A 15,783-nucleotide genomic window follows, 5' to 3' on the forward strand; every position below is an offset into this window, starting at 1 on the left:
TTGGGCTCTCTGATCGTGGTAGGGCCCTGGATCTTGCTTTAGTTATGCTACCAACTATGATATATATGCACCTTGGGGTCTTGCATGTGGGTTAGAAGTTGGATGATATTCTCTATCTAATCTGCGGTGGTGTGGTTCTATATGTGGCGTCCTCGGTATGCCTGAGGCATACCTGACACCGTGCTTCCTCGCAAGCGCTGATTACTTTTGGTTCGTTCATGCAGGGCCGCGAGGACGGATCGATGCACGGCCGCTAAGAGCGTTGGCTGCTCCCACTGGCCGGAGACAGGGTCGAGAAGGAAACGTGTCTCGTCGACGTCAGCCAGTCTCAACAGGCGGTCGCGAGGTAACAAACTTGTCGATGAATGTCCCATAGCCGGCGACGTCGGCAAAGTGCCAACAATGTCAAGAAAAAGGGTTGCAGCTCCCGGACTGAGGGCAGGAATGGTGTGGTGATCTGCAGGCTGGCTATTGCAATTGTCCGCTGCACGCGTGTGTCGAAAATATCCGAACAATATCAATCCCGGCTTCTTCTACCAATGGATGACAAGTCAGGGGAGCCATTTACGGTCGATACACGGTTCTAGGCTTGATCACCGTCGCATTCCGCGAAGGGATCGAATTTCAATCTCCGCTAGCCGCCGAGAGCGCATGCTGCTGTTCTTCCTGGACAGTGCAGGGCTTTCGTAATGTAATGGCAAGTCCAAAAGCCGAAGAATTCGTCAACGTTCGATGGCACTCGTCCCAGGATGCATGCACGGGAATTGAAGCTGAGTAAGAGCCAACAAATCGATCAGTGACAAGAAGAAGGAAAAATGACCAACGTCCGTAAGAGAGGTAGGTATCCATAGGTCAAGACAATGAATGAACTGCCCACATACTCCAACAAGTCTGTGCAGGGAATAAGGGAGAAACGATAAGATCATCCGTCGCCCCATCCGATGTCGAGAGGTTGTCATGACTTCCTTTTAACGAAATGAAGACGGCTTGCCTTCCCTGTCCATGATGCATGCCGTTCGACCAGTCTTTAGCCATGTTTCTCCCGCTTCGTTAGGCTCAACGGCGGCGGCGGCAGCGACGTTGTCGTGTCGCGCTGCTGCTGAAGGCCCGGTTTCGCCCAAAATAAGTCGGGGAGATGGGTAGGTCGCCGGCAGTCTCACGGACGGGGGTGTGGTTCACGTAATGATTAGAGTGGATATCCGTCGGCGGTGGATGGTCAGAGACTGTTGAAGGTCCGAGACCGAAGCTGCGGTGAAACCTGCCCCAACCCACCGGAGAGGCCAGTTTGCCCGTCCCAGGCCGGTTCTTCTTGGAAGCACCCAACGAATGTCTCCGAAGGGGTTTCGGTTGCCAATGCCGCCCGCCTCCGGAGCAAGCGGTGTGACTCAACCGCCTGGCTAGACAAAGGCAGAAACCAGCGATCTCTGTCGCACATCGTCGCCGGCCGGCATCATGGGAATAGCGGGTTTTCAGACGGACCCGGTGCACCGTGGCGTCATCTTCCTGCCGGCTCCACTGGGGCGGAATGGCGGTAGGCAAAACTCGGCCGAGAAGTAGAGTGGTACCCCGCCTGGGCAGATAAACATGCTGGGGTTCTCGCAGTGTACGTATTCGTGTTCGGTGAGGTAGTGCCTGCCATCGAAGATCCATAGCATTGCGCCTCGGCATCGCAAGCAAGCGTACAAGCAAACGATGCTGTCCTATCCGTAATGAAGCCAAGGGAAGCGTTGAGAAGCAGGGTGGTGTGGCCTGCGCCGAGACCTGCTGTGTCTGACGGCTTCCCCAGTTCAGGGTGGCCTCACATTGCTGGGCCGAGTCCCATGTCATTGAACGCTGTCGGAGAGGACAGCGACCGTTCGTGGCCAAAAGTGTGGCTGTCATGGACATTGTGGTGGCCTAGGATGCAACATTTGGTTCCCTGCAACGGAACCCGAGGCAACGGGCAGCCGCGGAACAAGCCAGCTGCACAGAGTTTGGGTCAAGGTACGGGCGCCAAGCGCCACTCACACCTCCATACGCAGGTAATTCGAGGACATGACACGGCACAAGCGTCAACTGCCGTGCGGTCGTGGCAAGGGCAGCATGAAGTGTGGGCTAGCCCGGTGGCCTCGCCTCGTTATCGGTCTCGCGGGGTTCCCTTGCGCAAGCGTGAACAGATAGGTAGTCGTCTTGCAACCCAATCAAGGTCGACATCTGTTACCATCTCCATCTGGGCGTGCATCTCTGCCGCTCGGCTGTAGTCTATGATCAGTGACTCAACGTATATGACCGGGTTCGATACACCGGCCTTGATCTGTGATGCTCCGACGGGCAGGTAGCACTCCAGCACACCGATCGACGCCTCATCAGCCCACCATTGCCCTAGGGGTCGTGTTCCGAACGGTCGGCCCATTGGGCGCCTGGCGCAGAAAGTTACTCCCAAGTCTTCTGCTGCGCTTCCATCGGATTCTCCTGCCACGGCCACTGCCGCACGACGCAGGAAAAGGTGAAGGTAGAGTTTCCGACGCTGAGCCCGGGTGTTGGAGTATCTCGGCATCGACCCCTCGGACCCACTTTGTTGAAGCTCTGAAGACGATCGGTCTCACGCTGAGTGGCTCGCTCGAGGTCTGACTAAGCCGCTGTCGGAGGGTAAGCAAGAACGGGGGTGTGGGTCTATCGGCCCTCCATGTACCTACAGTACATGAGCAATAAAAGGTCAGCGGCGAGGAATAAGGTGCAGCAGAACATACCTAGCGGAGGGAAATGAAGAAGCGATTTTCCGCTGGATGGAAGACGGAAGCCGAAATGCCTCGCTTTCCACTCGGAATGATCCCTGCCCAGCCTTCAGACCCTGGGAGCCACTTCAGAGGAGCCACAAGCCACGCCCGTCCAAGTTCCCAAGACAAGGTACCTGTTTGCTGGTGGCCCGGGTGCGGAATGCTTTTTTTTAGGTTGAGAGAAGTGCCTGTATGCCACCTGTGTATGTACACTATAATGGTCGAATCAGCCCAGTTCCAGTTCCAAGCCATCGATGCGACCTCTCGGCTTCCGATCTGCAGTTCCGTCCGTTTTCTCAGTTTCTGGCCTCTGTCTCTGCCACTCGCATCCGACTTCTGCAGCGCACAAACAGGCCCTCTTCTGCCCAACCCTCTCCCTCTTCACTATCTGCCTTACTTCTTCTGCCGCTTACTGCTCCCACGTTCATTATCCCCCCCCCCCCCTTTTGATCGACACGCAAGATAATCTCTCTCTCGCGCGCTGCGTCTGTGGTGGGCTCCTCCCCCGTTTGTAGGTTGTTTGGTTACTTCGCAGAGGTGCAATACCTGAGTCGGGCATCCTCATCCCCGCCGGCGCGGCGTCCTTGCACAGACCGGTGAGTCGGCCTCCAGTTTTTACCCCGTCCATGTACGTAGTGTACATGCATAGTAGTTAGTGCACGCTGGACGGACACTTTGAACTCTCCTCTCATCCAGCCCCAACCCGCCGCTTCTGTGTGTGCTTTTGAGTTAGGTTCAAATCTGTTGCGCTGCAACTGGAGAAAAAAGCCAGGCTGGTTCGTACGCTATTGGCGCCGACGCTCGCGCTGTATGTCCGAAACTCGGCATCTTTTCGTCTCTCCATCTCACTCTCCGGCTTCCCGTTCCCGCTTACTTCCCTTCTCTTTCTCTTTTGGCCCGACCGACCCTCCTACGCCTCCCCACCAGCGGCCAATTGTCGAATCACCCCCCGCTGATCTCATGTGAACACGATTGCAGTATCCCCTACTCCTTCGAGGCTTGAATTTCCCCAACTTCCTCCAACAACCGCCACTTCCCGCGGCTGTTAGATCGCCCCCGAAACCCGCCTAGGTACACACGGCTGTCGACACGGCAATCGCAGGATTGGTGATCTTTCTCATCGACCGCTGAGAATCTCACCTTTTTTGTTTGTTTTACTTTCTCTTTCCTCTTGGACAACCGTCGCTTCTCGCGCAACCCCGCCACCTCGGTCTACGACAACCCTCTGCTCTCTCTCGCGCAACACCTCGGAAAATTCGGTGCTTCCGAGTCGCAATTCTTTCCGAGCAGCCCAGTTGAGTCCGACGGCCCAACATGGCGGAACTCGATACGCTGGACATCGTCGTCCTGGCCGTCATCCTGCTGGGTACGGCCGCCTACTTCACAAAGGGCAAATACTGGGGAGTGGTCAAGGACCCGTACGCCAACGCCTTTGCCAACGCAAATGGAGCCAAGGCGGGTAAGACGAGGAACATCTTGGAGAAGATGGAGGAGTCGGGCAAGAACTGCATCATCTTCTATGGATCCCAGACTGGTACCGCCGAGGACTACGCCTCGAGACTCGCAAAGGAGGGCAAGAGTCGCTTCGGCCTCGAGACCATGGTCGCCGACCTGGAGGACTACGACTACGACAACCTCGACGCCATCCCCAACGACAAGGTCGTCATGTTCGTGCTCGCCACCTACGGCGAGGGCGAGCCCACGGATAACGCTGTCGACTTTTACGAGTTCATCACCGGCGAGGACGTTTCCTTCTCCGAGGGCAACGACCCTCCTCTGAGCAACCTCAACTTTGTCGCTTTCGGTCTCGGCAACAACACCTACGAGCACTACAACTCGATGGTTCGCAATGTCACAAAGGCTCTCGTGAAGCTCGGCGCGCACAAGATCGGCGAGGCTGGCGAGGGCGACGACGGCGCTGGCACCATGGAAGAGGACTTTTTGGCTTGGAAGGACCCCATGTGGTCTGCTCTCGCCGAGAAGATGGGTTTGGAGGAGCGCGAGGCCGTCTACGAGCCCACCTTCAGCGTCCTGGAGCGCGAGGGCCTCGATGCCTCGTCCCCCGAGGTCTACGTCGGAGAGCCGAACAAGATGCATCTCGAGGGCACCGCCAAGGGCCCCTTCAACGCCCACAACCCCTACATCGCCCCCATCGCCGAGTCCAAGGAGCTCTTCAACGTCAAGGACCGAAACTGCTTGCACATGGAGGTCGACATCAGCGGATCCAACTTGTCCTACCAGACCGGCGACCACATCGCCATCTGGCCCACGAACCCTGGCGAAGAGGTCGACCGCTTCCTGGACCTCATCGGACTTACGGAGAAGAGACACTCGGTTATCAGTGTCAAGGCTCTCGAGCCCACCGCCAAGGTTCCTTTCCCCACGCCCACCACTTACGACGCCATCATCCGCTATCACCTTGAAATCTGTGCCCCTGTCTCCCGTCAGTTCGTCTCCACGCTCGCCGCCTTTGCCCCCAGCGAAGACATCAAGGCCGAGATGGTCAAGCTTGGTGGTGACAAGGATCTCTTCCACGAGAAGACTGGTGCTCACTTCTTCAACATTGTTCGGTTCCTGGATTCTGTCAGCGGCGGCCAAAAGTGGACAAACATTCCCTTCTCCGCTTGGATTGAGGGTCTGACGAAGCTCCAACCCCGCTACTACTCCATCTCCTCCTCGTCTCTGGTCCAGCCCAAGAAGATCTCCATCACGGCCGTCGTCGAGAACCAGATGCTCCCCGGCCGTGACGACCCGTTCCGTGGCGTTGCCACTAACTACCTGTTGGCCCTCAAGCAGAAGCAGAATGGCGACCCCCAGCCGACCGCCTTCGGTCTGACCTATGAGATCAGTGGCCCCAGGAACAAGTACGACGGCATCCACGTCCCCGTCCATGTCCGCCACTCCAACTTCAAGCTGCCCTCCGATCCCTCCAAGCCCGTCATCTGCATTGGTCCTGGCACCGGTGTCGCTCCTTTCCGCGGTTTCATCCAAGAGAGAGCCAAGCTCGCTCGCGACGGCGCCGACGTTGGCCAGACGATTCTATTCTTTGGATGCCGCAAGTCGACCGAAGACTTTTTATACAGGGATGAGTGGGAGGTAGGAAACCGAACCCCTTTTTCACAAACCAAATAACAGAAGCTGACCTGTTCACAGCAATACAAGAAGGACCTCGGCGACAAGTTTGAGCTCGTCACCGCCTTCTCCCGCGAGGGTCCCAAGAAGGTCTACGTCCAGCACCGCCTTAAGGAGCGCTCCGAGGAGATCAACAAGCTGCTCGAAAAGAAGGCCTACTTCTACGTGTGCGGTGACGCCGCCAACATGGCCCGCGAGGTCAATACTGTCCTCGCGCAGATCCTGTCGGAGCAGCGCGGCATCTCGGAGTCCAAGGCCGAGGAGATTGTGAAGAACATGAGAGCGGCAAACCAGTACCAGGTACGTCGCCCCGCACCCAGCTGTGCAAACTGCGAGCATCCGCTAACAACGAATCTAGGAGGACGTATGGTCATAGACTTGACCTCGGCCGTAATGGCGAGGATGCAATAACTCAATAAACCAGCGCCAATGGGGCCAAGTGCGTTGTGTTACGCGGGGGGTTGAGTAGGCGATAAGTGCGCACGTCTTCTATATCAGCATGGGGCGGCGTATGTTATATGCATGTTGGAACAGGATGAATTGGAGTAATGTCTTGGGGAACTTAAACACAGCCCGCCCTACCTCCCTCTTTGCAGGCATTTCGCACATTATTGGAGCGGCAGGCATGTTGAGGAGCAAAGGAGGGGACGAGGGCTAATATGGTTCAATTTGGCACATAACCTTGAATTATTGCGTCTTTTGTCTTGAGTTCAGCTGGTTCTGTCCTTGGAGCCTGTGCCGCAGTTGCTTCGATCAGAGTATAGACAGTCCATTATATAAATTCTCCAATTCGTCCACGACTTCCCACGTGTGAGAATCGTGCACCATTGCGATGCACTGTTCACCGACCTTATTGTCTGGTATGCTTGAAGTAAGGGAGGACCCCCGCGCGTGCGAGAGAGAGAGAGAGAGCGGTCAGCACGGTGCTAGTGAGACGGGCAGATGCAAAGACCATGTTCGTTGCAGAGGCATGATTCGTCCTCGTCGAATTAGGACATCCCACCTCATTTCCTCCCTTGAACCACTTGGGGATAGGGGAGTGCATGGGAAACCAATCACACCGCCGCCTCCGTCATATGTTCAACAATCACTTGTCGGATCGAAACACAGCTAAGGTGGAAACGCATCTGCAGCGAGGGGCCTGTCTGTCGTAGCTATATGTGCGTGATATCTGCCGACGCCCGGTGCGAGAGTGAGTGGCGGACCTTCGAGTCGGAGGTGGGCTGAGGGCTATCAGCCATCGGGGCGGGACGCCATCCGAACCAAATACCACGACTCCCCGCAATGATTCCCTTTAGTGTGTACAGAGTACTGCCAAGTTTGTTAGCTTGCCGGCGAGCCAACTCGGTGACCGGGGTATACATTGGGTGAACGAGAACAGCAACGCTCTTCGAGGATCTCTGCCCCTCCCCCCTGCTCCTCATCTCATCCTCCTCCGCCATCGTGAAGTTGGGACCATGAAAGAAACCCCCGGCCCGGCATGGGTTGTCACCCCCACGCAGCAACTCTCCGATCCTGACCAAGATTCCCCTCGATCCGATCTGCTGTAGCGGCGGGATGGATATATTGCAAGACCAGGGGAGGAAAAGCAAATGAGGAATAACAACATGTCCGGGAATAACAGTAAAACACGGACGAGACCGGCGAACCGACAAACGCACCCCGCCTTGGTCGATTTCGTAACGGTCACGGGATCCCTGGGCCATCGTCTGCTTTTCCCAGCGCCTCGCAGCCATTGTCCGACCGAGCCCTCCATCGTCCCTATCAAGTACTCAGAGCCCCGGCAAAAGCAGTCTTCGTCTTGGCGGTGGAGGTTTCGAGGAAGGAGTTTGAGACATGACAAGTCGGCATGACTGCAAGACCGCCGAAGCAGGGCGCAAAATGGCACGACAGGCCTGGCGCGACTGACTGGTCAGCGCTCTTCCGGATCATCGTCCGCGTCTACGCCCAACCTGTGTCTTGCTTGTTAGACGGGTCTCATTCGTCAACTGATTAGTTTTTTTGTTCTCCTGACAGCTATGGCGAGGGGGCATCGTCCTGGAGCTATGCAACCGAAGCAGTAGAAGTACAGGGCAGCGAGCGATGTCCAGCAACACTCCCACGCCCGTATGTTGCTGCAAGCTGCAATAACAGACCGATGTTTACCATTTATCCTCGTCTGCAGCTGCAAGATCCGATCGCCGCCCCAGCCAGGCTGCAGCCTGGCAGCCCAGGCTTTGCTTACCGCCACTTCGAACGACGGAGATCCCAAGAGATCTGTCATCCTAATATTCGCTTTGCAGAAATGTGGCTGCCCAATTCCAGACACCGCTCGAAGCGAGGGGTTACTTAGCACTTCGTCCTCAATCTCCCGCAGTTCGCCGAAGTGTGGCAACAGCTGGACTGACTACCCACTGCAGTACCGAAAGTTCGGACCAGCCGAAGCGGGTGAAATTGCTGGGAGAAACATGGGAAATAAGGGCGACGGGACGTGTGGAGGTCGCTATGTCGCTTGTCGCTGCCACATAAAGTCTTCAGCCTCAACTCTCTTACAACCTCGCAAAATATGTCGATATCTCGCCACGGGCGTGAACCACCAACCCGCTCCAAAAGAAACCAGGCGAAGGCCCCTTGCAAATCTTGGAGTCGGCTTCGTCTCATCATGTGCGTGAAAAAGGCGGCACGGTCATCTCCTCCCACACCCCACGACATTGCTTTTTCCTTGTCTGCACTAGCAGGGAACGAGCATATTAGTCTTCAGGTTGGGCCAAACGCAGGGCGCCTGCTCAAATCAGAAGCACTTTTTTTTTTTGGCTTGGTCTGAGTGAGTTCGATGTGAAAGCTGGCATGCAAACCTTACGGTTGGACAGATTGCTGTTTGTCTTCTTGGGAATGTCGTCAACGGGCAGCGGCAGATGGTCGTCTAAAGAGCTGTTCGTCAACCCTATCACAAAACTAAAAGAAGAAACATACCCTGGATTATCCGCAAGCGGGCAGAAGCATGGGCAGAGATCCAAAGCCTCGGAAAGGCTTACTTCCCAAGCATTCTTCTGCCATGTGCCTCGAATATGGTCTCAGGTACCCGCCACGCCATGTCTGGTCACTCTGTGCTTCCTCCAACGCCAACGCTCCAGATTACGCCAGCCCCAGACCATCGTGAGTTGCAGGCCGCATACTTTCTAATCCAAACGCGGCTAGGCCCTGTTTCGTCTTCAAGTGGAAGAATCTCAACAAAAAAAAGGAAAGCGAGGGCCATCGACTGTGGACGAACCGTCTCTCCGTGGTCGCCAAACTGCAGATAACTCCTGTCTGCAACCCAATAGCGAAGGAGTTGAGTGGGCTGCCTCGTCTTGGAAGCGGATTGAACCCTTGATCCCGGGGATCGAGACTGGCAGAAATCAGCTGGCCAGTCAGTTTCTACAGCATGCGTCTGGTGTGGTGGTGGGCGCCGGGTGTGTCTTCCCAAACTGAGTGCTACATGCGATGTGTTTGCAAGCAGTCATTGGTTGAAAGTGAACACCTGGATCGGTGGTGATCAACCACAGGTTGCTCTCTGGGCCTCAGGGCGGCCGCATCCCAAGAGAGACATCAGACAGCCCGATTTCCTGAATCTCGGCCGGCAACTTTCCATTCTCGACGCTAACCCTGTCTCAGAGATCAGTGGAAAGAAAAGAAACAAGTTGGGTGGATCAGCACTTTATGACAACCACGCTTGGCTGCAGGGCAAGCGTAGCGAGCCGCAAAGCAACTGGGGAGAGCAACCTCCATAAAGACGAGCAATGACCCTCCTCGACCGCCGAACCATTTTCCTGTTAGTTCGGAAAATAATATCCAGATAGATTTTCTCTTGCCCGACTGATCTTTCGTGGGTTGAACGGTTACCCGGTATTCTTAGGACAAACGGACGGTGCATGGCGGTTGCATTCTAATATGGGAATTTCCTTGTCGATTTGGGTACTTGCAGCTTCGTCTTTAGGGGCATACGTTGGAGAAACGGTTCGACACAGACGCCTTATTGCGTATCGCTCGCACACACTTTGAGGTCGGCAGCAGCTTCGGCGTTGGCTCTGGACGATATAACGGAAGACTAGGTTGGAAATCTAGACCAACGGTTTGATCAGCCATGTTGCTCTTCGTTATAGACAAGGACTGACGCAATTTGTAGATTTCCAACGTCTTGTCACAGATAACAACCCAAGCATCACCAGTATCATCGGCTAAGAGGATACACGCGGAGACCAATCCGAATCCTTACGAATCTATCAAGCTCACTGGATCAAGGGGGAATTCCTGATTATCACACCTGTCGAAAAAAACGCGCATCAGGAGATTCGAAGACTTCCGGATACAGCACCGCCAAGGGTCTTTGGGAGACAATTCCGAAGTATCTGATCAGGGAGAGCGCCATATTCCCGAGTGCTGCTCAAGCCAGTATTGTCAGCCAACTCTGCACAGCTGTTATTTCGAAGGAGACACCGCCCCGAAGCAGTACTGCATCATTTCCCCCTTACTGCTCGCTTTATTGGTTTGCCTTCTCGAGAAGGAACTCTCATAAGCCAGAAAACTCTGGATTTCGGAGGAAACATCGACATCGAGGAAACTGTGAAAAGACACGGAAGAGGGAATCGAGTGCTTGGTGTGTCCCACCTCAAGGTAACTTTCCATGTACGTCCGCCTCTACTTGCCCTCTATTTCCAGTCATGGAAGGAATGTATGGATGCTCTAGCACGTCATTCGGGGCAATTGCTAACGTGAGGAAGCAGCAAAGCACAGCAGCGGTTCAGGTCCTGGCCGGCTGTCCTCCCCTTCTCGGCAGACCCAGGTTTTCAGTGCTAGGTCCCTAAGTGGTCCTATCACCTTCTCTGCCTACGTCGTCACCGAACTTGTTCTTACCCTCGTCAACATCTCTTCCCACAGCAATCGCCTTTCAACCCTTCCTTCCGGGTTCTCCGTCTAAATCGATCTAAAGTCACCAAAGGAGAAAGAGAGCATCCTTAGGTAATCCCTCTTCTGGTTGTCCTTTATCTTCCCCTTTGGTTTTCCTCTCTTCTTCCTCTTCCATCTTTCTCTCCACCCCAGCATCACCACCGCACTTCTTCAACCCACCACACAGTCTCTTCGGCTCCGGATTGCTCCCGATAGCTTGTTCCATCTTTTTACTGATCACTCGCTTCTTCACAGAGTCTTTGGTAACAACATTTGCCATTGTTGACGTTGACCGAGCCCCCCTTCCTGATTCCAAGCCTCTGTTCATCTCCAGACAGCAAAGGTAAGTGTGACAGCATCCATATCCTGGACCAATCAGCCCCCTTTTCGAACATCTTATTCTTATCCGCACATCTCCTGGCCTCCTTTTGATCTCTTTGAGATGATCCTTTCTTTGCTAGTCGAGCCTGAACTGTTTGTTTGGATTTCAGACCACTTTGAAAGGCACCCTGCAAACACATGTCCATTTTCCAGCCTCCAACGTCTCTTGAAATCAAGTCTTGGCCAGCATCATCGCCATCTTCCCTGCACACAACGCATATCCAGGTCGCTTGAATACTTTTAGCTAACATATTAGCAGTCTCGATAATCGGGATCTCCTGCCCGAAGATTCTTCTCCAATCTTGCAAGCGTTCGGCCTCGTTCAAGTAAGTCTACAGTCCCATCCGAAGTACCCCTAAACTCTATGTCCACTCTCCGGCTGCCACTCCGTCCCTATACCTTGATGTTTTTCTCTCGTTTGGGTGCATTTTGTTCTAGCGATGGATCGTTGACAGTTGTTTTCCCCAGACTTCAGACATGACTATGTCTTATCAGACTCACACCATGGACCCCAAGCACTCTATCGCATTTGCCAGTGCCGGCAACCACCACATCCCCGGCAATCACGTTACCCAGTTCCCCGAGAACCAGTTGGCCGGCATGATGGGCGGCGTTGACTCCTTGGCTGGCGCCATCAGCCAGTTTCAGGGCATGACCTTGGGCAACGGCATGTCCCACAACGCCAGCGGTATAGGACAGATGGCTACTGCCCACACATACATGCTTCCACAGGACTACATACTCGCTTCCCATCTGCCCTCTGCCATGGGAATGGAGCATCTCACCCAGGGTCCGTATGGTCCCGCCCCCGGTGGCTACTTGGCGGCGCCCGGACAGTTCAGCCCATACGTCCCATACCCAATGATGCCATTCACCCCCGGACGTGCTGTCAGCGGTAGCACGGCTCTCCAGGACCGTACCAATCGCGGCCACAATGACTTGCCAGGCCTCGAAAACCGTCGTCACAGTGGTGGCTCCTATACCACCACCGAATCCGCTCCTACAACTCCTTTCTACAACGGAGTTAGCAAGAACGACAAGGTTCCTCGTGTCGCTGCGCTCGACCGATCGACGTACACCACGCCCTCTCCCCAGCAAGTTGTCGGCGGCAACATCTTCGTTGAACCTGCTTCCAAGCAGGGCGTCATCAACATCCCCGTTGACCGCAACTTGGAGGAACTTCTCAAGCAGGATCCCGCTGTGCCCAAGGCCGTTCCCGCTGTGTTCACCCCCGCCACCCAGATGAAGACTCTGGATCAGAGTTTGGAGAACCGTATCCCGGGTAACCGAAACGTCTACATTCGTGGTCTTCACCCAACCACTGACGACGACCTCTTGTTTCGGTTTGCAGCCCGCTTTGGCGACGTCGAGACATCCAAGGCAATCATTGACACTTCCACGGGTGCTTGCAAGGGGTGAGGTCGGCCCACGTTTTTTTCGATGTTTTCTTCCTTTACTGACATAATGAAGTTTCGGCTTTGCCAAGTTCTATCACGTCCGCGACTCTGAAATGTGTATTCGAGGTTTCCACCGTCTTGGTTACGAAGTTGGATTCGCCCGTGTAAGTGCAGTCTTCCAACCGTGTCTTGCTACGTGTCTGACGTTTTGAGCAGGAATCTTTCAACTCTCGCCTCAAGGCTGAGGGCGACGAGGGTTCCACCAACTTGTACATCTCTAACCTTCCCAAGAGTTTGACCGAGAATGTGGGTTTCTTCTGCTCATTTGCTGGCTTGGGAGCGTTCATGCTTGCTGACAAACTCAGGACCTCGGGGACATCTTCAGAGGCTACCACATTATGTCGTCCAAGATCCTTCGTGACAGTATGGGCAATAGCCGCGGTGTTGGCTTCGCTCGGTATGTGACTATTTTGTTGGCTCCAACCGATGGACTCTAACAAGATTTTAGTTTCGAGTCTCGCGACGTGTGCGATGCTGTCATTAAGCAGTTCAACAGCATCCCCATCGGCGAGGAGGGAATGGTGATGAACATCCGCTACGCCGACACTCCTAGTCAGAAGGAGCTCAAGCGGGTGACCGCCGAGCGCCGACAGTTCCGCACTAACGAGTACAACATTGGTGCCTACGGCACTCCTCTTGTTGGCATTCAGCCCAACATGTATAACCAGCCAGCCTGGAAGCGTGCTCTGCATGCCACCGCCAACGCGTGAGTATTTCTGAAGTCTGCCTTCAAATTCCAGTAACTGATTGTACTCAGCGGCTATGCACCTCGCTCCATGACTGGCGGTCTTGATCGAATGGGCAAGATGGTCAAGTCTGATGGCTACCAGGCGGGCACTGTTCAGGGAAATCCCCAGTACGGTGACCACCCTCGCCATTGGAGCATTCTTCTTGACTAACTTGCTTGTTCAGATCATCCGCGGAGACAACCGTTGTCGAGGCCGCGTCTGACGACAGTGACGAAGGCGTAACGATCCATGCCGACTCGGCCACTCCCGTCATCGTCAGCACCCAGTCTTCCCCAATCTCGAAGAAGGAGCAAAAGTGAATCAAGATTATCAGGAGCATTTGAATTTTCGGGGTACATCATTGGCCGTTGTGTGGGACTAGGGGTATTCTGCGTCATAGCACATGGCAGTATGGTTTTGATCAGGGAACATCTTATGCTCTGAGGTAGTTGATACTCTAGGTGCACGGAGCTCGCATGGGCCAGCTTTAGTTCTTCTTGTACCTTACGTTAGTTCTTTTGGGAGGCGCAAAAGTCCCTACGGCGTTACCTTTTACCCCCCCTTTTGCCAGAGACTCACGATGTCGTTGAGAGAACATGATGTGTCACAGGTCTTCAAAAAACCTTCAGTGCCAGACTTCGCGTTGACGCAACATTCCCACCAGATTTACATCTCAGTATTCAAGAGGCGCTTTGAAAGAATGGTAAAACAATTCTTCATCATGTCATCATGTCTACTGATGGCTCATGCCCCGTCTGCTATTGCCAGCTTTGAAAACTTTTGGGTATCAATGTCATCTTTTTCCTTGCCATTTTTTGATGCATCCTCTCCCTCTCCACTTGCTGATGGCTCAGTGGGCTCCTCACCGTCAGCTGCCTCCTCGCTCTCTTCCTCATCCTCTTCGTCGGAGCCATACTCCTCGTCCTCGTCGCCACCAAGGTCACCTTCATCACCCTTGGATGCAGCCTGCTCTTGGATAGCCTTTTCCAGGTCCTTGGCCATCTTCTTTGTGAACCCTGATGCTTCCAAGGTCGCATCTATCCTCTTGACGCCGCCCTTGCCAACAAGCTTCTTGGCGTCCTTGTAGAACGGTCCGGGGGTTGTGCTAGTAAAGTGAAACCTCTTGTTGAAAAAGCGCTTGATGCAGTCGACATCTCGATCAAAATACATCTCGGCGTTTTGATGGTCCATTGAAACCATTTGCGGGAAGTCAATGACTATCGGGATCAATTTAATTGTCTCTTCTTCTCCTTCATCCGTCTTGGTGACGGAAGTCTCCTCCTTGATGAGAATGTTGAACTCGTTGAAGTCGCCGTGGATGAGTCCATGCTTGGCCAAGCGGAGGATCAAATCGATCAGCTCAGCATAGAGTGTAGCAGGGTCGGGGATGGAGGAGATTTGGCGAAGAGGAAACGAGTCGATGAAGGACATGACGATGGTGTGCCGGTTTTGTGCGATGGGCTCGGGTACGGGAAGCCCCTCCTCTTTCAGAGCCTTCATGAAAGCGAACTCCTTCATTGCTGCAAGCCGCGACAGATACATCCACGATCCGGACTGCTTGTTCTTGAGGTAGTCTCGGTTTGACTTAACTGTCCGGAAGGAAATACGGCCCAATCTGTGGATCTTGAGGATGCACTGCATGCCTCTGTCGTCGGCTACCATCACAATGTCACTCTCCTTGCCGACACCAACTCTGCTGCCGACGCTGTAGACCTCCTTGCGAGTTGAGTACGTATGCATCGCTAGGTAGTCGAGACCGCCATATGTCAGGCGGTAACCGTCGTACTTGGCCTCCTTGACCTTAGCGATGAGGCCGACCTTGGCGAGATTCGAGATGGACCGGTGAACGCCATTTGCACCGCCGCGGAGGCGCGACAATTTCTCGATGAGCGGTGTCGGGACCAACTCGTGGTTCTTCGTGCCTTGTTCGACCTGGGGATATGTAAGTGGGTTGCGAGGGGTCATGGAGGGGTAAGGAGTCGAACCGCTGCGAGGACGCGCCAGTCCTCAGCGGCCAGGTGGCGCAGTGCTTTGGTGTCCAAATGCATCTTGAAGTCGTCGCGATCGTCCTAGCAGATCTTTGCGAAGTCGGGCCAATGTCAAATCGCTTTACTTCGTTGATGGCAGAAATATAGGACTCCGTTGATGAACCTCATTCACCCCACTCTGTGCTGGAAAAAGTTGGCTTCTGGTGGGAGAGACGGCTATCGATAAGGGAGCGCCGAATGGGTTGAGTCGCTTGGCCACCGCCTTCCCCAATAGGACCGGCTGGTGCTCGGACCCATAAATACCGGAGCTTCCATTTTCCCGGCACCGTCTGCAGGCGGCAAGGCGCTCGCGTAACCGGGGAGCTTCGACTCGTTGCTTAGCTTTACAAAGCTACCATCATCCTCCATCCCTCACGATTCGAACCACCCGCGATCC

The 15,783-nt window shown here is 54.5% G+C and overlaps 4 protein-coding genes across 4 annotated transcripts; 3 read left to right on the forward strand and 1 right to left on the reverse strand.

Moving 5' to 3' along the window:
• Positions 1–4,070: 4,070 nt before the first annotated feature.
• ColSpa_07641 (NADPH--cytochrome P450 reductase) lies at positions 4,071–6,264 on the forward strand (the record flags this gene model as incomplete). The annotated part of the gene is made up of 3 exons (XM_049273853.1): positions 4,071–5,852; positions 5,910–6,188; positions 6,247–6,264. The coding sequence occupies 3 exons, from the start codon at positions 4,071–4,073 to the stop codon at positions 6,262–6,264; spliced, it is 2,079 nt and encodes a 692-aa protein (XP_049129810.1).
• A 5,414-nt stretch (positions 6,265–11,678) lies between these two features.
• On the forward strand, positions 11,679–13,341 carry ColSpa_07642 (sporulation-specific protein spo7; the record flags this gene model as incomplete). The annotated part of the gene is made up of 5 exons (XM_049273854.1): positions 11,679–12,589; positions 12,645–12,735; positions 12,788–12,877; positions 12,937–13,028; positions 13,080–13,341. 5 exons carry the CDS (start codon positions 11,679–11,681, stop codon positions 13,339–13,341), a joined length of 1,446 nt encoding a protein of 481 aa, XP_049129811.1.
• A 66-nt stretch (positions 13,342–13,407) lies between these two features.
• On the forward strand, positions 13,408–13,679 carry ColSpa_07643 (uncharacterized protein; the record flags this gene model as incomplete). Its single annotated transcript, XM_049273855.1, has 2 exons — positions 13,408–13,487; positions 13,544–13,679. The coding sequence occupies 2 exons, from the start codon at positions 13,408–13,410 to the stop codon at positions 13,677–13,679; spliced, it is 216 nt and encodes a 71-aa protein (XP_049129812.1).
• A 424-nt stretch (positions 13,680–14,103) lies between these two features.
• On the reverse strand, positions 14,104–15,407 carry ColSpa_07644 (serine/threonine-protein kinase RUNKEL; the record flags this gene model as incomplete). The annotated part of the gene is made up of 2 exons (XM_049273856.1): positions 14,104–15,291; positions 15,345–15,407. The coding sequence occupies 2 exons, from the start codon at positions 15,405–15,407 to the stop codon at positions 14,104–14,106; spliced, it is 1,251 nt and encodes a 416-aa protein (XP_049129813.1).
• Positions 15,408–15,783: the final 376 nt, after the last annotated feature.

This window comes from Colletotrichum spaethianum (assembly GCF_022836535.1).
Source record: "Colletotrichum spaethianum MAFF 239500 DNA, contig19, whole genome shotgun sequence".
NCBI lineage: Eukaryota > Fungi > Ascomycota > Sordariomycetes > Glomerellales > Glomerellaceae > Colletotrichum > Colletotrichum spaethianum.